Source organism: Mus caroli, unplaced genomic scaffold (assembly GCF_978045245.1).
Source record: "Mus caroli unplaced genomic scaffold, Mus_caroli_1 scaffold_15, whole genome shotgun sequence".
Lineage (NCBI taxonomy): Eukaryota > Metazoa > Chordata > Mammalia > Rodentia > Muridae > Mus > Mus caroli.
The window spans coordinates 59,283,645-59,305,864 of NW_028227270.1; the positions used below are offsets into that span (position 1 = coordinate 59,283,645).

The 22,220-nt window shown below is 39.2% G+C and overlaps 1 protein-coding gene across 2 annotated transcripts; it reads left to right on the forward strand.

Annotated features, from left to right (window-relative positions):
• Window positions 1-13,024: 13,024 nt before the first annotated feature.
• Window positions 13,025-17,115, forward strand: LOC110308067 (cathepsin J). 2 transcript variants are annotated; one of them, XM_021180403.2, is made up of 7 exons: window positions 13,025-13,150; window positions 13,457-13,579; window positions 13,720-13,866; window positions 14,328-14,552; window positions 15,010-15,172; window positions 16,151-16,268; window positions 17,013-17,115. In XM_021180403.2, exons 1-7 carry the CDS (start codon window positions 13,025-13,027, stop codon window positions 17,113-17,115), a joined length of 1,005 nt encoding a protein of 334 aa, XP_021036062.2. The 2 variants fall into 2 exon arrangements, with proteins under 2 accessions (XP_021036062.2, XP_021036063.2); XM_021180404.3 differs by having other exon boundaries at window positions 13,460-13,579.
• The last annotated feature ends 5,105 nt before the right edge of the window (window positions 17,116-22,220 follow it).

The window sequence follows — 22,220 nt, forward strand, 5'->3', positions numbered from 1 at the left end:
AGATCATACTGTAATCCAGACTATACATCTATTCCAACAGAATTACATAGACCTAATGTAATGGATGCTATCCCCTGCCATAGTATCCATGTTACTGTATTATAGTTCCTCTATGAATACAAAAGACAAATCTTGTATGAACATCCTAACTGTCTAATGCCTTCCAGCCCATATGTCAGAACACTCTGCTATAAAGGTGGGGTCATTTAAGTGCTGACCATCATCCTTGGTGCAAAAATCAGAGCTTACTGGCCATCACAGGTGAAGTGCCTCTTTGTGTCCAGGGATTCAGAGCAGTGGTGAGTCATCAAAGACACCAAGGTGCTCATGATGCCTAGTCACAGTTTTAGAATGTACAGGATGTTCCTTGTGGGTTATGTATTAACAAAATTATAAAATTATACTGGTGGCATATATCTGCTGGGTTATTTTTCACTGCTGCATTTTTTTAAAGATAGAGGCCAATCCAATGAGGAAAATATATAAATTAAAGTGTGTAGGAATGGCAGAGGAATGAGAGAGAAAGGGGTTATAAGTCCTCTTCATGTCTAGCAGAGAGCGCTTGGGTAAATGTGATGAAGGAGAGGTGGACTGTTTTGGCCTAAGGCTTCGTGTCCTGTTGACTAACTCTTTCCTCTGGATTTTGTCTATCTCTTGGGGCTCAGAGAGTAGCTGACTTAAAGTCCAGAATCATTAGTCACTAGGACACAGAATGACTAACACAGATGAATTCTGTAGATCTTTGCAAGTCACTGTGTTTGCCAGAAACAAGGTCACTCAAGTATCTGCATGGATGCTGACCATGTTGTCCCCACAGCTCACATAGCTTGATAAAGATGGTTCTTAGTGGTATATATTAGAGACATAGAGAGTATAGAGTAATCTATCTTTCTACACAGTTATATTTCCAGGTTATAGATGACATATTAGAAAATTAACGGTGAAAAACATTAAAGAATTCATAGGAATCTGCGATGCAGAGTCACTCTAGTACACAATTAAGGCATGTGTGATGAGTCCTTAAGAGACAGTCAGCATGACAAGAGTTAGTTGATGGGCTTTTATTCAAATCTCAATAAAGATGTGGTAGAGTTAAGTTATAATCTGATTAGAGTCTGTTGACACTTTTCATTTTACTGAAGTGTCAAAGAGAAGAAAAAGTAAAAGACAGAAGCTACATTTTGTTTCATCCCAACCTAGGGGGAAGACATTGGATCCCAGACCTGGAGATCACTTGTTTGTTAAGGTGCAAGTTCACATACTCATCTCCCATCTCCATTTGATGTTTTGTGTTTTCATCGACCATCTCTTGTTTCTTGCTTAGATCCTACTCTACAAAATCAAGATCACTGAGCTGGAAACTATTAATAAACTACTTATATCCATACTTACATTGAGACTTCCATATTTCCCTTTTTTATTTGCTTGCCAGATTCTGTGGCATTTGGGTGGTTTCCAGGAACAAGTACTAAGGGAAAGACCTGTGTCCATCACATGAAGAATCAGCCTACATGGCCAACAGTTTTCTAATGTCTGTACTCAGAGAATCCTTTAGTGCTCTAGTGTAAAGTCGTGATTAGCTCTAGTGAGGAAGAGGTCCCCCATTTAGGTGGGAATCATCATCTTGTTGAGGAAAATACACTAGACTTCTGATGTACCTGATTCCTGCCACAGTCCTGAAGACTGTTGCCCTGACTGTGCCAGATCTTCTGGGAGCTCTTCAGACTGTGCTGTGTTGAGAGAGAGGGAGACAGGTGGATGTTCCCTGCTCAGGTGCAGACCATAAGAGTGATGGTGTTCACACATAGGGCAGGGGAAAAATCCTGCATTCCCTGAGCACCTGGAGTCTCCCAGCTGCTGTGGTTATTTGGGTACCTATCCTACCTGTTGCCCTGGCAGATCTCCTGGAAAGCCTGCAGAGTGTGCAGTGTTGTGAGTGTGGTGGGGAGGCAAGGTTGTGAGAAAGAGACAGGCTGATGGTCAAGCTGATTTTCTAGGTAAATTCCAGCAGGGTGAACATAGACTACCAGATTATAGAATTTTTTGTAGATGTGTTTGCTGTTTCATCAGTTTCTGACATTGTGTACTCCTGAATCACCCAAGTGAGGTTTTCAGAGCTAAGCTGTGCTGGAATGACAATACTCATCATTAGATTTTCAGTGGTTACTAGTTGTTAAACAGAAGCAAAAATTCCTGGCTTTCCTGCTCCCAACATCAATGGTCACAGTTCCCCCAATTGTAGGAGAAATGGCTGCATAAATGTTAGGGGCTCTGCAGCCTCAAAGGCAACTCCTGTAGGAGGACCTAACTGAAGATTGCCTGAGAGACCAAGGATTGCTGAAGCAGAAAATGCTAGTCAATGAGGAACTGCTGTTTGGAAGAGATGCTTTCTTGGGACTAATGGAGTTTAGGTGGAGGATAATAAAGGAGCTTGCAGCAGCCTTCATTCAAGTTTGCAGGAGCTTCCTCACCTGCTCCTATAGTCTGTGCCATTGATTCTATGCCACTTTACCTCCAACCCCCAAGGGCAGGTAGGACCAAGCAGCAGGCTGTCCAGGGAGCAGGCAGCACCTAATAGAAACACAGAAATAAAAGAATAAATGAAAAAATATGATCCATTCTTCCATATTCCCTTACACGCACAACTTAACATCAAATGATCATCTAAAGATGGAATATTTCAAGAAAATGAACCTATGAAGCAAGCTGGTGAAGCCAGTTAATCTCTGACAACATAGACTTTAATTAAAGTCTAATAAAACTCATAAAAGATATAGAGATAGACACTACATATTCACCAATAGAAAAACCCATCAAGAAGACATTGCAACTATCAATATCTATGCACCAAACCTTAAAGTAAGGAAAGAGAAAGTTCATGAAATATTACTAAAGCTTGAATCACATACTGACACTTATACATTGATAGTGGGTGGCTTCAACACTCTACTGGGGTGGTAATCAGGTATGGGAAAGTGAAGAACAGAGAGGTAGAATGGAAATTGGTGGGGTCATCTCTGGGCCAGGGGAGGCTCCCTGGAGTGGGGTGAGGATGATCCTTTCTGAGACTTCAAGCAGCAGGGAATAAAGAGCCTATAGTCAGGTAGAACTTCCACTGAAAGGAGGAGGACAGCAACACACCCGCAAAATCTTTGATCCAAATTCTGTCCTGCCTACAAGAAGTGCAGCAATAAAAATGGAGCAGAGATTGAGAGAATGACCAGCCAATGACTGGCCCAACTTGAGACCCATATCACCAAAGAGAGCCTAAGTCTGATAGTATTAATACTCTGCTATGATTGTAGACAGGAAGCTAGCTGGGCTGCCTCGCCTGACCTCAGTAGGAGATGATATGCTTAGTCCCACTGCTACTTGGTGTGTCAGGGTGGGATAGTACCCATGTGGGGGCACATCTTCTCTGAGGAGAATGGAGGGCATGGGAAAAAGGGAGCATATGAGTGGGAATGGAAGGACAGGAGGGAGCAGCTCTGCAATCAGGCTATAAAGTTAATTAATTAATTAATTAATTAAAATTGTATAAACCAGACATTATAAAACTGAAAGGCTTCTCCATGGTCAAAGAACACATTATGCAGACAAAGCCTCAGAACAGGAAAAGATTGTTACCTCCTACCCTTACAATAGTGGGCTAATATCTAAAATATTTAAGGAATGAAAAACCTACATAAATATGCCAATTTTAAAATAAAATGGGGTGCAAATCTAAACAGAATTCTCAAAAAAGCAAACTCAAATGGCTGAAAAACACTTAAAGAAATGTTGATCATCATTAGCCCTCAGAGAAATGCAAATCAAAGCTACTTTGAGATTCCACTTTACATCTGTCAGCATGGCTAAGATAAATAAAACAAGTGATAACTTATGCTGGTGGAAATGTGGATTAAGGAGGCCAGTCATACATTGCTGATGAGACTGCAAACTCATACAGCCACTATTGAAATCTGTATGAAGATACCTCAGGAAGATAGGAATTGATCTATCTCATGATTCAGCTACACAACTATTGAGCATATAACTAAAGTATGCTTCATCCAACAACAGAGATACTTGATCAATCACGGTCATTTCTTGTCTATTCACAACATCAGAACTTTAAAGCACCCAAGATAACAGTCAGTGGATGAAAGGGGAAAAAAATTACTGTTCAGGTATTAAAAGTTAAATTTGAAGGTAAATTAATGAAAGTAGAAACAAATGATCCTGATTGAGGTATCCAAGACCCATAAAGTCAAATATGGTATGTTTTCTCTTTTATGTGGGTACTAGCTGTGAAATAAATAATAAGCAAGCTACCATTCATAAAACATTCAGGTTAATCTGAAGGTGTGACCTGGTTGGAATGGGTGTGTCACTATGGGTGTGGGTATAAGATCATCACCCTAGTTGCCTGGAAGTCAGTCTTCCACTTGCAGCCTTTGGATGAAGACATAGAATTCTCAGCTCCTCCTGCGCCATGCCTGCCTGGATACTGCCATGCTCCCAACTTGATGATAATGGACTGAACCTCTGAACCTGTAAGCCAGCCCCAATTAAATGTTGTTTTTTATAAGAAAAAAAAACATTCAGGTTAAGTGTAAGTAATGTACTTGTGGAGGTGGTGATCAATCTTTCAGGAAGGAAAAATGTGATAAATAGTTATAGAAAACAGCATCATAAAACAGGACCATCAGGTGGGGAGGAGGAGGCCTGATGAGATGAGAGAGAATAAAAGGAAAGACAGGTAAATTTAAGGGCCATTCTAAATGTACTGTGGGAACCTAATACTGTTGAAACTTCAGAAAATATATACATATATGATGGACATCAATATGAAATCACCAAGTAACAGATAGAATGAAGGACTCTGCCTGTGTCTATATCTGTTTCCTGTGCCCTCTCTTGGCCTCATTTCCTTTGGTGTGTTTCTTTTTTCCGTCTCTGATTTGTTTTGTTTTGTTTGTTTGTGTGTTTGTTTTATCCTGCAATGTTTTATGTTTTATTTTATTATTATCCCTTAGATGCCTGTATATTTTTCTACAATAGATAAAAAGGGAGTGCATAGAATGCCAGTTGATGGGATGAGTTGATAAAGTAGAAAAGAATAACTATGACACATTATATTTTTTTAAAAAATTGATTTTCAGACTGGTTGAACAAGTTTGCAATTCCACCAGCAATGGAAGAGTGTTCCCCTTTCTTCACATCCTCAGCAGCATGTGCTGTCCTTGAGTATTTTAGCTTAGCCATTCTCATTAGTAAAGGTAGAAGCTCAGGGTCATTTTTATTTGCATTTCCCTACTGACTAAGGATGTTGAACATTTCTTTTGTTTTCTTTTGCTTTTGTTTTTGTTCTTTAGTTTTGCTTTGTTTTGTTTTTCGAGACAGGGTTTCTCTGTATAGCCCTGGCTGTCCTGGAACTCACTCTGTAGACCAGGCTGGCCTCAAACTCAGAAATCTGCCTGCCTCTGCCTCCTGAGTACTGGAATTAAAGGCATGTGCCACCACTGCCCAGCGAACATTTCTTTAAGTGCTTCTTGGCCATTCAAGATTCCACTGTTAAGAATTCTTTGTTTAGCTCTGTGCCCCCATTTTAATTGGGTTATTTGGATTGTTGGAGTCTAACTTCTTGAGTTCTTTATATACTTTGGATATTAGCCCTCTGTGGGTTATAAGGTTAGTGAAGATGTTTTCCTAATCTGTAGGCTGCCATTTTGTCCTATTAACAGTCACCTTTTTCTTACAGAAGCTTTTCAGTTTCAAGAGGTCCCATTTATCAATTGTTGATCTTAAAACCCGAATCATTAGTGTTTTGTTCAGGAAATTTTCTCCTGTGCCAATGCATTCAAGAATATTTCTGATTTTCTCTTCAATTAGATTTAGTATATCTGGCTTTATGTTTGAGATCCTTAATCCACCAGGTCTTGTGGTTTATTCAAGGTGATAAATTATTTGACAGAGTTAAAAGACAAGGGAAACGAGGAAAATTTTTCTGTGATACATGCTAATGAAGTTATGTCTGCCAAACCAAGTATGATAGCTATTCTTGGTTATTACCTGAACACACAAGGGGAAGGGAAACTCGTTTGAGAAATAGCAGATTGACCTGTGGTCATGTCTTTAGGGCAATTTCTTGACTGCTATTTGATGGAGAGGGCTCAGTCAACTGAGTATGATATCATCCCAACACTAGTGGGCCTAGGCTCTACAATAAATGGGACATTGCTATGATAGACCTGACTATGTTGTTTTGTAAGAGAATTGCAATGGCATTTGGAAGCTTGTCTTGGAAAAGACATTGTGTGCTCAGAGCTTAATGTAATACCCAGTGTGCTCTGTAAATTAGGAGGAAATCCAAAAGAGAGGATAGATGTTATCCATCATAATTCTAGGTTTTCATGTGTGAAGCAATGAGGGAAAAGATGATAAATTAGTGTGAACATTGTGTCTAGAAAGAAACACTCATTACCCCCACATACATCTGCCAAGTTTTATCTGTAAATGATTTTTAAAATGATAATTTAAAATCATTTGGGTTAATTTATAAACCATACTGTGTACTAGGAATGATGTAATGCATGTGAGAAAAAAAATTGCCACCAGGAACTCTGGTTAAGAACAAAGAATCAAAAGCAAGCTCCAGACATGCCACCAGAGAGCTCAGATATGACCCTATTGCAAGGCATACCTCTGATAGGATAATGAGCTGGTATTGATGTGCTATGAACTCAGGCCCAAGCAGTGAGTTCTGATAACACAAAGATATTACCCAATGAAAGGATTAAAAAATAGAACTATGAGAATGCTCTAAAGGATTGCACTTGTGTCCTTCCGAGACATGAGTTCTCTAGCCTGTATATTGATATGCGTTTTTAAGAAGATTAAGACTCTCTGCATCGTCTCAGTGACTTTCAGAATTGTAGTTAGGCCCACACAGGTCTTCTTTTCAGCCATAAGCGTAGGTTAAGCTCACCAGGCCCTCCTGAACCTCCATCGGTGCCATCCTCCCAGCCTGTCACAGATAAAGGACGTCCCAGTAGATGTGGGTCAAGCCTGCAAACTTCCAGAACATTCTCCTTGGAGTACATTGCCCAGCACAACCCATCAGCACCTTTTTTCTACACAAGTACTGTATCTCTCTTCATGAGATGTACCTCAACTTTTTTATTAGCATAATATTATAAGGAATGTTTATGTGAATGTACTGAATATATTCCAAAGACAAGTCTTTTGTGGGCATCATAATTTCCTAGTGCCTTGCAGCCCATGAATGCTTCACGAAAATTACTCCACATTAAGGGTAGAGTGATTTTGGTACCTGAGATTCATTCCTGGTATCAATGAACTTATTGGCTCTTAAAGGTAAAGTGTCTGTCTCCTTGTGGCCTGGGACTCAAAGCAGCTATGGGGCATCCAAGGCCATTCGGTTTCCAGGTGTCTGTGAAGCCTCATCAGGGTTTTAGAATGTGTGTTCCTTGTGCCTTATTATAAACAAATATCGTATTGAAGGCATATGTCTGCTGAATTATTTTTCTCTTCTTGGTTTTGAGCAGGTAAATACCAATTCAATAAGAAAGACATAGAATTGGAAGTATGAGGGAGGTAGAGAGAGGAGGGAGAAAGAGGATATAGGGCCTTATGTATATCAGAGGGTACATAGGTAGCTGTGACACAGGAAAGGGGAACTGTTTTGGCCCAAGGCTTCTGTTCCCATTGATTAGCTCTTTCCTGCTGATTATGTCTATCTCTTCAGGCTTGGAAAGTATCTGACCCAAGGTCTAGAGTCCTTGTTCAGTGGGACACAGAGTGACGGAAGTTCACCTGTAAATATTTCAAGCTAGAGTTCACTGTACTTGCCTAATGCAAAATCACTCTGGTGCCTTTATGCATTCTGACCATTTTTCTCCCACAGATCACATATTCTTCCAAAGGAGGGCCTTAGAGGTATATGTTAGAGACTGAAGAATGGGCCAATACATTTGGAAGGGAGAAATAAAGAACAGACATCTTAGAGGTCAGCAAGCAAACTAAGACTACAGTGTAAACTCTGTCTTCTAGGCTTTGTTGGAGGTTTGTGTGCCTTACCATGAAAACTTTCCACAGGTGAAGAGCAGAAAGGACTTTCTGTCATTCCCACCTTCTCAATGAATTCAGTTCTTTATATGTGTCTTTAAAAAGTGGTTGTTATATTAGAATTAACTGGCCTACCTGATGTTACAGAGTTGTGGCAAGCTGCTTCTGGCCTCGGGGGAAGGAGAAGGAATGAATATATATATATAATTTCTGAGAAACTCCTTGGTCCAGTCCCTCAATGGTATTGAAGGTGATAAAGACGGGAGGTGTCTCAGACCCTGAGAAATAGGGTGAGCATTTTTTCTATCCAGTTTTTCTAGGTTCTAGGTAACAAATGAGAAAAAAATCACATTGAATAATTGAAAAAAATATTAAACAATTTACAGAAATCTGTGATGCAGAGTCAAGTACATTATCAAGGTGTGAGTAAGGAACCCTTAAGAGACAGCCACCCTGACAGAGATTAGTTGGTGGTCTTTACACTAATTCTCAGGAAAGAAGCAGAAGGAACATAAGTTATATTTTGAATAGTGTTTGCTGGCAATACTTATTTTACTGATATGTTAAGAAGACTTGAAGGTCAGGGACACCTGAATTTAATTCCAGCTTCTGGTTCCCACTCCTGGGGAGGACCTATTTTCTAAGATGCAACTTCACAAATTCACCTTCCTTCTCTGCATCCTATTCTGTATCCTTCCCATTTACCTCCTCTTCCTTCTCAGTTGGCTCCTATTACAAAACTGGTATCAATGAGCTATAAACTCTGATATTAAGATACTATGTGTTTACATTCTCATATTGAGGTTTTCATTGTTTTTCCATTTTGATTTCCAGAATTTATTAAATTGGGGTCAGGTTTATATGGACTTGTACTGAACAAGGGACCTAAGTCTATCACATAAATAATCAGTGTAAACCATCAGTGGTTTCGCTGTCTGTGTTCAGAGACACCATTACCATTCCAATGTGAAATTTTGATAAGCCCTGCTGAGAAAGTCCCCATCGAGGTGGGAGCCATTATCTCATTGAGAAAGGCACCATGCTACTGTTGTGCTTTGGTTCTATCAACAAAATTACTTTTCTGGGCTTCATGGTTAGTATCATTTTCATAGTTGGTTACACCTTATAAATGCTGTCAGAACACCCCCATGAAGATGACACTGTACTTGATGCTTCATCCAAAATAAGGAAGTCATAGACCTCCACAAATAAAGTAGCATTTTAAATTCTTTCATATGAGTAAGAAGCATAGGACCAATACCTGTGGTTCTAAGACTATTAAAATTATACTTACTAGAATAAACTCTGTAGAGAGTGAACAAAATTCTGACTGAATATGTGCTGTTGAAGTGCACATGGCCATGTCAAGAACTCCAATGCCTTAGACCCATGAAAATGGCAAAGCCTTCCCTCTATGCAGAAAAGAGGATTGGCCTTTATCTAAAACCAGTGCATATTTGCTAAACATTATTGATACCTGATTGCACAACATTCCATTAATTTTAAAGATATCTCATATTTCTTCTCCACAGTTGTCCTTTGCCCATTTCCATAATATGTATCGTACCTCATGGATTGCTATGTCCTCAAACCATGCTTAAAGAAAATCATCCTGGGAGTCTTGTTATGATCCGTGGAAAATAAGCAAAGTTACTTGTAATGAAAGATGAAGGTACATATGTACTGCCATGGGGTTGCTCCAGGAAGAAGTCATCCCCATTTGTGAGGGCCTGGCAGTCATGAAAATCAAAGCATTTGTGAAAATTGCTCCAGTCATGTAGCTTTGTGTTCAAAGGAAATGTAAGATGAGTAACACTGAGATGCCCTGTCTTGTTCTAGGCAGTTTACACTACTGTCATCTCACAACAATTCCGTGTCAGCAGTTTTCAAACTTCACTAGAAATCTGGATAGTCCTGGGGTCTAGAGCATACTTCAATGACTGTCACAGCATTGCCTGAGACCTACAGAAATCACCCAGACAAATTCTATCATGAAGGAAAGGAAATATGAAAAGAAACCCTATCACTAGTCATAAAGCTATTTGGAGAAAGAATAAAAGCTGCTTGGAGAAAGAATATCAGATTTTTCCTATGGTGTGACACTAGGTGTATGTGACATTAAGTCTAAGGCATGCTCAAGAGTAGCTGTTAAATATACATCAGACCCTATATTTTAGTGGCTTTTCCCTATATTATCAGGTGAGAAAAAAAGCATGAAATTATATAGGTAGGCAGAGAAAGGGGATCTAACAGGAGTTAGGGGAAGGGAACGAATATGATAAAAATTACACCATATGATATTTGTAGAGGATGGATTGAAAAAATAAATTGGACACGTGAAGTGTGAAACAAGAAGAAGATAAACAGAGCATTGGGAACTGTATGCAATACAGTAAGAGATTCTGCCTCCTAATGGTACTTTTTAATTTCTCTAGAAATCTTATATGAACATAAAAAACTTAGCCTTCATTATACCCCAATATTTAGCCATTTCTTAGATAGTATATGGTATTAGATAGATAAATATCATATATTTCTTCCCTGATCTGAGGAAGCCGCCAAAGGCAATAACTAAATATGGTGTCTCTGTGCCATGTGATATGATAAAACCTGAGAAAATGAGAAAACATGAGTCATTATTATAGGATAATATACTTCTTAATGGTCCCACTTTTTAATACTGCTGCAATGGAAACTATGTTTCTTTCAAACTCATAAGGAAAATCACTCAACCCAAAGTAGTAGCCAAATATCTTGCAAAAGAAAAAGGAAATGTAGGTGCTAAGGGAGAGGGCTAGAGGATTACTTTTTAGATTACTGCCCAAAGCTTCCTTGTAAAGGAAATTCTTCTAAATGTCTCTCCGTGGTGCTTACAAAACTATATATGGGCCCCTAAGAACACCAAAATGTGTCCTGAAAATGGGAAATATAGACACTTCCAGTTGTGTGTTACCAAAATGAAGAATTATAGATGAAATGGTAATTCTAGATGGCAGCTCAATTTAATCTCCAAAAGAAGAAACAGAGAGTTTCATGAGATCCCTAATAGCACACTCATTCATAGTTCCTATTATGGTTCAGCCTTAAACATCACTTTCCACTTTGGGAGTCACTGTCTCTTAAAGGAAATCGTGAGATCCAACATTGTTACACCCTGACACCGGGGAACACAACATCCCAGGGTCAGTATTCTCATAGTATCCAACCATAGCTGAGGACTAAACACAAAATAGAATATATTGACCCCACATCAGAGATGGTTAACTAAAACTTCCCATTCTAAACTGCAAGTGTATGACACCACACAGCTCTTCCAGTAAATACACTCAGCAAGCAGAAGGCCAGATAGAGCGTGATCCAAGACCTAGTGGATTGCTATCTAACTTCCTTTGACAAGGTCAACAAATTTAGTTCCCCACTGTCAACAGGGTCAACCTTCCAGCGTCAAGCTCAACCTTCTGTCGTCAGGATGAAATCATATCTCAGAAAGAGCCTCAAGTCCCAGTGCCTGGAGGCCTAATCCAGTCACCAACACAGCCAATCATACGAAGAGCAGGACTGAGGGGGTGGGGCCATCTGTCCACATACTTGGGATTTAAAGTCCGAATGAGGTGTTGCTGGCCAGAACTCAGGACCACAGCAATCTCCGAAGAGTTGAGTCTGTGGAGTGGACTAAGGCGGCATCAGTCACCACAGGTGAGGCCTTGCCTGTGCCAAGGCAAAATGGGAAGCTATCTCGGTGGGGAGACTTGAGAGACTCCATGGAGACTCAGGCAGATCTCCACGAATGAAAATACATTCTAAGGATCTGCAGCTCTTCTGTGTGTAGGTGGAGGAGAGAGAGTAGAAAGGTATAGAAGAATTCAGGTGTCTTGCACCCCAGGTTTACATTTATATAGGTTAACAGTAAGTGCAAGTCTTGATCTGTCACCAGCGAATGAAAGAAGGTACCATGCTCACTAATAACTGCCATTAGTACCTCCTAAGAAATATAGATATTTTTCTTGCACATAATCCCTTGATAAATCTGGTTTCAATTGACTTGTATAGATGCAGTAGAAGCAGCCATGTCCCTATCCAGGTTCTTGGGGAACTATGCTTTAGAGACCCAGAAATTCCTGAACCTGAAATTCCATTTAAGGATGACTACCGTATGCTACCTCCACTTGTGAATCTGGCTTCCTATGGCTTGTCCATGTGACACCATGGAGAGTTTGGTTACATGGTCCCAACAGCAGTACCAATGGAGTAGTACCTATGATTCTTCCAACATTCATTATAGAAGACATTTCACAAAGTTTTCATTTAAAAACGGAGGTTTCAAGACAAGCCCACTATCTGATATATTAGAAGAGGATATTATGACATATGCCCACAACTCTTGATCTCACAATGAAATTAGGATCTGATACCATATAGCAGAGGTTTTATTTGGTATAAATCAAGAGTCAGTGATATGCTAAGTACATGCAGTTTTTGTTAGTTTGGTTGGTTTGCTTTTGAATTTTTTTTCTGTTTTCATTTTTGTTTTCCTTGTTTTTGTTTTGCTTTGTGTTTTGTTTTGTTTTTGTTTTCTGTGGTTTGGTGTTTTTTTTGTTGTTGTTTTGGGTTTTGTTTTTTTTTTTTTTTTTTTTGCTTGTAGTCCTCCGTGTTCAGGGAGCTCTTTCTCAAACAATGAAGTAAAATACTCCTGAAGTTTTCATTGATAGAATTCTGGGCATGTGCTCTTCATTTTGCTTTGGATCTAATAACTACTCGTGGTTAATTTATTTTAATCTTATCCCAAGCTTGTTTTTTTTTTTTTAACAGTCTTTCAAAAAGTATTTGGAAGACCGTTTCAAAGAATTTTATTGACCAAGCGTGGCTTATTTTCTTAGGAAAAAGTGAGAAGACATTTAAACAATATTGGTGTAGTCTTGTCATCATCTCTCATTCCTCTCCAGGTTCTTGAAACATGGCTCCTATTGTCCTTCTGTTAATCCTGTGCTTTCGAGTGGCCTCAGGTGCCCCAGCACATGATCCCAAATTGGATGCTGAGTGGAAAGACTGGAAGACTAAATATGCAAAAACATACAGTCCGGTTGGTAAACTGAAAACTGTGCAGAAGGGCCTAAGAGTAAATTTTCATGGCTGTTGCAAGTGTCTAGTCACACATTAGAGATCACAGAACCCCTACAAACACACATATTCACTGTGAGATTATCTAATCACAATCATTGTGAACATGGGGTGACCATATTCTGTTTTCCTCAGTATGTGGAGAATGTGTGGGTATAGTATACTGAGACTACTTTTCATGACCTCTGTTCACCTGCAACAGTAACTAAACATAATCAACTTCTCCGGGAATTTAGAAAGAAATGGCATCCATTATGCTCATTTACAGAAGGAAGAAGCACTGAAGAGAGCAGTATGGGAAGAAAACATGAGAATGATCAAACTGCACAACAAGGAGAATATCCTGGGGAAGAATAACTTCACCATGAAAATGAATAAATTTGGTGACCAGGTGAGTGTGGCATGGACTTCTTCACACTTTGTTCTCCTAAGTGCTTTACATGGAGTCTTGTATGTGGCATGGGGTGTGTGTGTGTGTGTGTGTGTGTGTGTGTGTTGCCTTGTTTTTTATTAATGTTATTTTCCTTAAAGACTGGTGAAGAATTCAGAAAATCAATAGACAATATTCTAATTCCTGCTGCCATGACAGACCCACATGCCCAGAACCATGTATCTATTGGTTTACCCGATTATAAGGATTGGAGAAAGGAAGGCTATGTGACTCCTGTACGGAATCAGGTAAAACAGTGACACATACCCCCTTTCTTAAGCCACTTTGAAAATAAATTACTTGATATCTCTGTGTGGGTATTGAGCATGGAGAGATGTGCAGTTGATTTTTCCTTCTATAAAAGCTTTATACATATGTAAAATGGATATTTATCCTAGCAATCTACCACATACACCCTCTCTCTAGCTATCATCCTCTAAAACATCTGTCTCTGGAATTTATTTCATTTGTTGTTTCTGTTGTCATTAATAACCCATAAAACCAATAGGTCTTGCTCAAATGTTCCTGTGTGTGACCACTATCTAGGGTGTGAACAAACTGCCATCAGGCATGACCTCTAGGAGAGTACCATTCTTCCCTTGGTATCGAATGACTGCCAATACATCATTTCCATAAGTTATTGTGCTGTCTTTGTTGTTGCTGGCATTGGTGTTTGTTTATGTATAACAATATTTTCTTCCTGACTCAGGGTTATTGTGGCTCTTGTTGGGCTTTTGCTGCAGCTGGTGCCATAGAAGGTCAGATGTTCTGGAAAACTGGCAACCTCACCCCTCTAAGTGTGCAGAACCTATTGGACTGTTCTAAAACTGTAGGAAACAATGGCTGCCATTCGGGTACTACACACCAAGCATTCGAGTATGTTTTGAAAAATAAAGGTCTTGAAGCTGAGGCAACCTATCCATACGAAGGAAAAGTAAGAGGACTTCCTATTTTGTCATTATATCTCACCTTTAAGCATGAAGACACTTCTAGAAATAATCCTTTGTCTTCTGAACTCCCATTAGGAGGTAGATTCTCTATATACTGCAATTGCTCTCATTACAATGCCTGCCATATCAGACACTGAACAGCTTCTGAGCTGATGGTTTCCATGTAGCTATCCCTGCTTCCATGCACATGGACAATATACAAACCCTTCCACATATAATGAAGATTTCCCCCTATAAAATTTTCTTATGGACAGAAAAAAATGTGAGGTGTCATTGAAAGCATTAGAATGGATTCTCAGTTCCAGATCTTTCAGTTTATTTCACTTCCTGGAATGATTTATAACAGTCCAGACATGGGCGTACTTAGCAGTGCTGTGGTTCTGATGCATACTCCTCAGAAGGCAGGTGTAACTGATTCTGTTATCTCTTTACTGTTTAAAGGAAGGACCCTGCAGGTACCGTAGTGAGAATGCTAGTGCTTATATCACAGATTATGTGAACCTCCCACCGAATGAGGTTTACCTATGGGTTGCTGTAGCATCTATTGGGCCTGTCTCTGTGGCAGTTGATGCTTCTCATCAGTCTTTCAGGTTCTACAATGAAGGTAAGCATATTTCCTTCTAGATGTGAAAAAAAATGAATAATTGTGACATCCCAATGCCATGCCATGCTATGTTCTTATCTATAAGATTGTATGTGAGTTTGGGTTTCTTGATTGCCTTCTCTATGCAATCATACTGAGTCCTGTCTTTAACTGATATGACCCTCTCATGAAAGTAAGTATATCATATGTTATAAAATTTATGTTTAGTTTATTTTTAAACTACCCCCAATTTGGTGGATGCTTTAGATTTTTGGTGGAGACTGTACACATGAAATCAAATTATTAATGAGTCTCTTGAATTAAGTAACTTCTATTTAGCGAATTTTATTTGGCATGAGATTCTAGTGAAAAGAATTAAATATTCTTATATGCACCTACGTATAATGGCAAGCTTTCACAGTTCCCCAAAATAATGACTCTGAGACTTAATTATATATAAATAAGTGTTTAGACTTGTTCAGCAACTAGCTCATATCTTAATTACCTGTTTATTTTATTCTAACTTCTGTCATGTGGTTGGCTACATGATCCTAGGTTCCATTTGACTGTCTTCTGTGTCTTTGATGAATCTTCCTATGCCTGACAATTTTCCCATAAGTCCTCTATCTGTACCAGAACATAACCTTCCTATTTCCTGCCTAAGCTAATAGGCCAATTGCATTTTGTGACCTGTGATGCTTCCATATGGTACAAGGAATTCTCCCTACACCTAGGCAAGTGTTTATCAACAAATCTATACTTCTGTTTTCTTCAGTTTTCTGTGAAACTATATATATATATATATATATATATATATATATATATATATATATACATGTACATATATTAGCCATCTCACTAACAATTCATTTTGCTCTTACATCTGATTGTGATTTACATCATTTCAGAGATCTGTGAAAATTCTTCCCTATTGATGGTGGCAATGCTCACTGTCATGTATCCTTTGCATCTCATGCCAGCTTCCATTTCATTTCTCAGGTATTTATTATGAGCCAAATTGCAGCAGTTACGCTGTGAATCATGCAGTTCTGGTGGTTGGCTATGGATATGAGGGAGATGTGAAAGATGGCAATAACTACTGGCTGATCAAGAACAGGTATAACTGCCAAAAAAATTATATTTGAAATTCCAGGGGCTGAAGAAATAATTCAGTGTCTAAGAGTTCTTGGTGCCCATCCATCAGATTCACAAATGGATTACTTCTTGCAGTCAATGCTTGAGTGTACAGCCTAGAAAACATTGTCCCACTTAAACTGAACAAAGTCTGTTCTTGTTTTCTTATGTACATGAATGATGTATGTGTACATGCATATGTGCAACTGAGACCTGATGTTAACATCAGTTGTCTTATAATAATTATCCACCTGCTATAGTGAGACAGTGTGCCTCACTGGTCTAGGGGTTTATTGTCTAGACTGGCTAGCCAGCTTCCTCCAGGTACATCTGCCTCTATATCTGGAGGACTTGTACTGTAGGAACACTACTGTGTTAATCTAGCTTGTAAACAGCTCTTTACTTTGATACCCAGTCCTTAACCTCTGAGCTCTCCTACAACTTGGAGAAGCTACTCACATATGTGTGATCATAATCTTCCCATCCTGTTACTGGTTTCTTGGCTATCAGTGTCATTTGGTGCCATTGCTTTTTAAAATCTCACACATGTATTAGCACTGAACCACCCTTTCTCTGCTGTGGTCTTCACAGTCCTGTGTGAGGTGCTTCTTGGTACCCAAGGGCAGGCCTTCAACTTTTTCTGTTCCTTCTGTTAAGTTGACCTCTTGCTAGCTGTTGCAATAAGTTCATGTTCTTTATAATAAATGAAATATACATTTCCTTTTAGCTGGGGTGAAGAATGGGGCATGAATGGCTACATGCAGATTGCCAAAGATCGCAACAACCACTGTGGAATTGCTTCACTTGCCAGCTATCCCAATATATTTTGATCTGCCTGTTGGTCACAAAGGAAGACATGGTGGAGACAGTGTTAAGTGCCTTCCACTTCACAGTAACCAGTCTCTCCTGAGTGTTTTCAACAGTTGAGTGGCTAAAAAGCCACCTTGTGGTGTGGAATCTGGAACCTGCTTGTTCTACAACAACATGGCAACTACTATAATTAAATTCTTTACTGATGTGTCTTCATGATTCCTGTAGTAATTTTATTTTAAATTTTAGTGATTGTGCAAATGGTGTCTTTTAAAAGGTTAAATTGAAATATAGTTTGTAGCTTCTTTCTGTTTTGCAAAGTGATTGTGTGTGTGTGTGTGTGTGTGTGTGTGTGTGTGTGTGTGTGTGTGAAAGAGATCAAACATGTAACTTGTCTTAAAGGCAGTACTGAGCATAGTGGTGGCCTTTGAGAAGAAAGTGAGTAGCTCTTCTGTGATAGTCTTTATTCCATTTTGGATATGGCCTGCTTAAAGGGTTCTATATACCAGAAACATTAGTCTAAGAGATTATCTGAAGATTTCTTGGTTTGACACTTTTTAACCATCATGAATTTACCAACTTTCAATTCTCTGAATTGTGATGGCACAGAATTCTACAGCATTTTGCTGAGCTGTGCCTCTCCCTTGTCTAACACCTCAATTGTGTACTAGCGTTCCTGTTACTGTGTCAGAGACATCAAGGTCATCACAGGACTGTGGTTCAGGTGACACTTCCAGAATCTTTAGTGCCTCAACATACACGAGTGGCAAGAGAAGCATTTTGATATAATTTTTTGTAGGCATTGTCCTATGGTATTATTTACTACTGCTGTTAAACCTTGAGCATATTACCTGATGCATTAAAATAAGCCATGGGCATATATTATGAAAAACTGTATGTAGGTATATATGTATGTATGTGTATGTATTCACATATATTCATATACAGCTTTATATACATGGGCTTAAACATTTAATTCTAGTCTTAGCCTATGTCCCAAGTGGATAGTAAAACTGGCCTATGCAGATTTGACTCAAGCTTCTCAAAGCCTGTGTCTTTCACTCCTTTATTGAGATTAAGCTTGACTCAACTGCGTAAGGGAAGAGATGAAATCTAAATTTCTTTGCTTTTGAATTATATTTAAATCTTTCATTTAACTGAGGCATAATATTGGTCCTTTATGGAGCAATTTTTAATTCAGTTTACATGTGCAAAAGTGCACACAGACAATCAGTATAACTACAGTTGGAATATATTCAAATATTAGAATTTCAATGAATCTTCTGGAAACATCTGGAAGTTTCTAGCTACTTGTGTTAGACTGTAGCATTAGAGGTGAATAGAGTAATTTACCCTCAATTGGATTGACCAAACATTATCCACCTTATCTTTATCTTTCCTTCCAATCTTTTCAGTGAATATTTTTCTGCTCCTTTTTTACTTATTTGCTTCTATACATTTGGTCTTTTTAGCTTCAGTGAAAAGAGTGAATCTTCATAATGTCTGTATAAGATTATAGTATGTATAAGATTTACAGACAATCAAGCCAGCAAAAATCCCAGTACAAATATGAGAGGCACAAAGGAAGTTTCACCCCATCTGAGAAGCTATTGAACACTGATGGTGTATTGGGAAGTGATCACATTTGTTCAGAGAAATGAACCCTGGTAGGCTACCCACACTCCACATGCAATGAGAAGACTCAGTATGTAACAGAAACTTTTTAAAAATAAGGATAACAGATACAGTTTGGAGGAAAAGGAAAGAAGGATGATACAGTAAAATTGAAGATGAAAGCATAGTGAGTGAATTTGATCAAAGCACATTGAATGAATGACTACTAAAGATACTCTTTTCTGAAACATGAAAAAAAACAAGAGAAACCAAAGTTTGTTCTTAGAAAAAGTAAAAAAAAAAAAAAAATTAAATATTTAGCCAAATTAAAAGAGAAAAGACAACCTAAATTAATAAAATTAGAAACAAAAAAAGAATCCATTACAGAATATGTCAATAAAATCTACAGTAATCACAAGGACCTATCTTAAAAACCTCCATATGATTGCATGAAGAAATATTAAATAAAGAAATATCAAAATATATGCCAAACCAAGAATACTACCCCTCAGGGAGGGGCATTCATATCAGTTTCAGATCATGGGTCTTTGGGCCCATGTGCATGGTGTCTTCAGTAATAATGGTTTATCTTGATGGTAACCAATGGCTCTCTAAATGGACATAAAACATACTCAACAAGAGGGATGCTGTGTCTGGTATTGGAAACCTAGGTAATTACTCAGTACTACTGAAATCAAACTTGTAGAAGGAGAAGAATCTACAAGCAAAAATTTACTAAATCAACACAATCCTTGATAATACTATATAAACATTATTCTTATACTCACAGGTAAGTATAGCTGTCACCCATCATCAAGAAAATGTCTCTTTGCAACCACTCATAAAACTACAACCAATGAGTACAGAGTTGTAGAGCCTAGTCCTAATAGACACATCTACAAAATACTCACACATCTAAGCCTTAGGAAATATTTTGGGAGAGAGGGAGGGAGGGAGGGAGGGAGGGAGGGAGGGAGGGAGGGAGAGAGAGAGAGAGAGAGAGAGAGAGAGAGAGAGAGAGAGAGAGAGAGAGAGAGAGAGAAAGAAAGAAAGAAAGAAAGAAAGAAAGAAAGAAAGAAAGAAAGAAAGTAGAAAGGGGGTAAGGAAGAAAGGAAAGTAGTCAGGAATAATATGGCCCTTTACAGAAAGGTTTGCTGCCCCCTGGTGTATGTTCTTTGCCTTGCAATAAAACATGAAATGAGATTCAGTAATGGGAGTAGATGATGTTATCTTTGCACTCATGTCTGAAATAATATGCTGACAATAGAACCTGAGAAACAAGTAGGATGAAGGTATATCCACACCTTTCTTTATATTTCTTCAGATAAATTCCCCCAGTCTCATCCCTAATACTGAAGCAGAACACAAGCTGCAGCCTTCCCTCTCTGATGCCTCATTTCCTATGGATCCCACAGACCATCCTCACTTAAAACTCCTCTCCCCACTTGCTGTTTTATCTCAACCCCTAACTACATCAAGTATTCTCTGATAACACAGAAAACACTCCTCACAAGGAAGCAGGTAGGCTGACTGAAGCTCTCTCCTGTTTCTTCTGTTCCTTCAGATCCAGATTCCCAGTCTCATCCCTGGTGCTCTAGAAGAGCCCCTGGGGTAAATCTCTTACTGTTCCCCAGATTTCAATGAGACAAAATAAGCAGATCCTGTTATAGTGCTCTGTTCTCCTTCACCCCATGAACACATCAGAATTCTGCCTATCCCCCATTTCCTAAAAGTAAGATCCCAATACCCAGAAACACATTTATCTGGAACCTCCAACTGCCACACCTATCAGCTACAAAGAAAATTCCATACCATGAAAACACATCCATTGCACTCTCTGAAAATTCAGAAAAGATGTAAAATTCAAGAAATAAATCATCCACTTCAACAAAGACAAATCTAGGCAGCATCACCTAGACCTACATTCACTCCAATCCCAGAAACTAGGTGCCAGCATAAAAACCCAACCAATAACATCCAGGACAATATGTCTCCAAATAGAGCCCAGCTATCTATCACAGCAAGACTTGAATATTCCACCTTAGTTGAAGCAGAAGGACTAGTCCTTACACCTACCTGTATGGAGATAATAGAGGTTCTTACAGAGAAAGTGAAAAAAAATCTCTTAAGAAATACCGTTTTAAAAGTTGTAGTAAATGAATGAATACCTTCTTAAAAGTCCAGGAAACACAAACACATTCTGGAAATCAGAAACTTAGGAATTCAAGTAGAAAGTACAGCTGCAAGCTTCATCCACATAAGAGATGAAAGAGAAAATCTCAGGTTTGGAAGATACAAAAGATTAAATTGATATATAAGTCAAAGAAAATATTGGATCTAAAAAATGTCCTGAGACAAAACATCCAGGAAATGTAGGACATTATGAAAAGACCAAACCTAGTAATAGAAGAAGGAAAGAATCCCACTTCAAAGCCCGATGGTCTAGCTGTGGCCTTGCTCCTCAGTTCACAGGAGCCTTGTGGGATTCCCAGAGCATCCTGATTTCCATTAGAAACCTTTGGGGTCCCAAAGCTAACCAACTTGGAACCCTACCCAACCAGCTATCCTAGTTGGGTTGACCACCATCTCATTTGGGGCTGACTGGGACACAGCCTGCACAGTAGGGTCTGCCCATGACACAACATGAAGAATGGGGTCTGCCTGAGGCACAGCCAACTGAGTAGTGTACCCTGACCTCAATTGTTTAGGCCACTGTTCACACACACACACACAGAGAGAGAGAGAGAGAGAGAGAGAGAGAGAGAGAGAGAGAGAGAGAGAGAGAGTCCTGAGAAGTTCTGCTGCCACCAGGATCATCCAGCCAACACCAGGGAAAATCAGATTCCTAAAGAACAGCTAAACAACACAATTGGGAAGACACAGGGCAATAAGGCAACAGCAGAACTCAGTTATCATGCTACAACAAACCCTGGATATCCCAATAAAATTGAAGCACAAGAAAAGGATCTTAGCCTTCCTGTTGGCACCAGCTCCAGGCCACCTTGAGAATGAACTTAACAAATGGTCCCAAAGTCCACAGAGGACTCTCCATGCTACAGGTAGCCTAGCATGCCCAGGATCTTAGGATCACTGGTGAGTGGAACACAACATCAGTTCCAAACCAATCATGACTGGCCTGTGACAGCAAGAGCAAGGACACAGGAGCCTTGCCTGACAGGCAGCTCAGGTTCGTTCTGATTGGTGCTGGTATACCATTATTTCAAACACACCAGACAGCCCTACAATCCCCAGAGAAGACACCACTGCAAGGAGCTGTAACACGCCCAGAACCTTAGGATTTCAGGATATCAGGATACCAGGAACTTGGTCACACCAGGATCTCAGAGTCTCAGAGGAAGCTTGACTGCCAAGAACCCTGACACACCCAGAATCTCAGGTTCACAGGGTCCAAGAATCATAGGATCGCAGAGAAAGCTGGACTCTGAGGAGTCCTGAATCAACCAGGATTATAGGAAGGACAGGCTCCAATCAGATATATTGAGGGCATCAA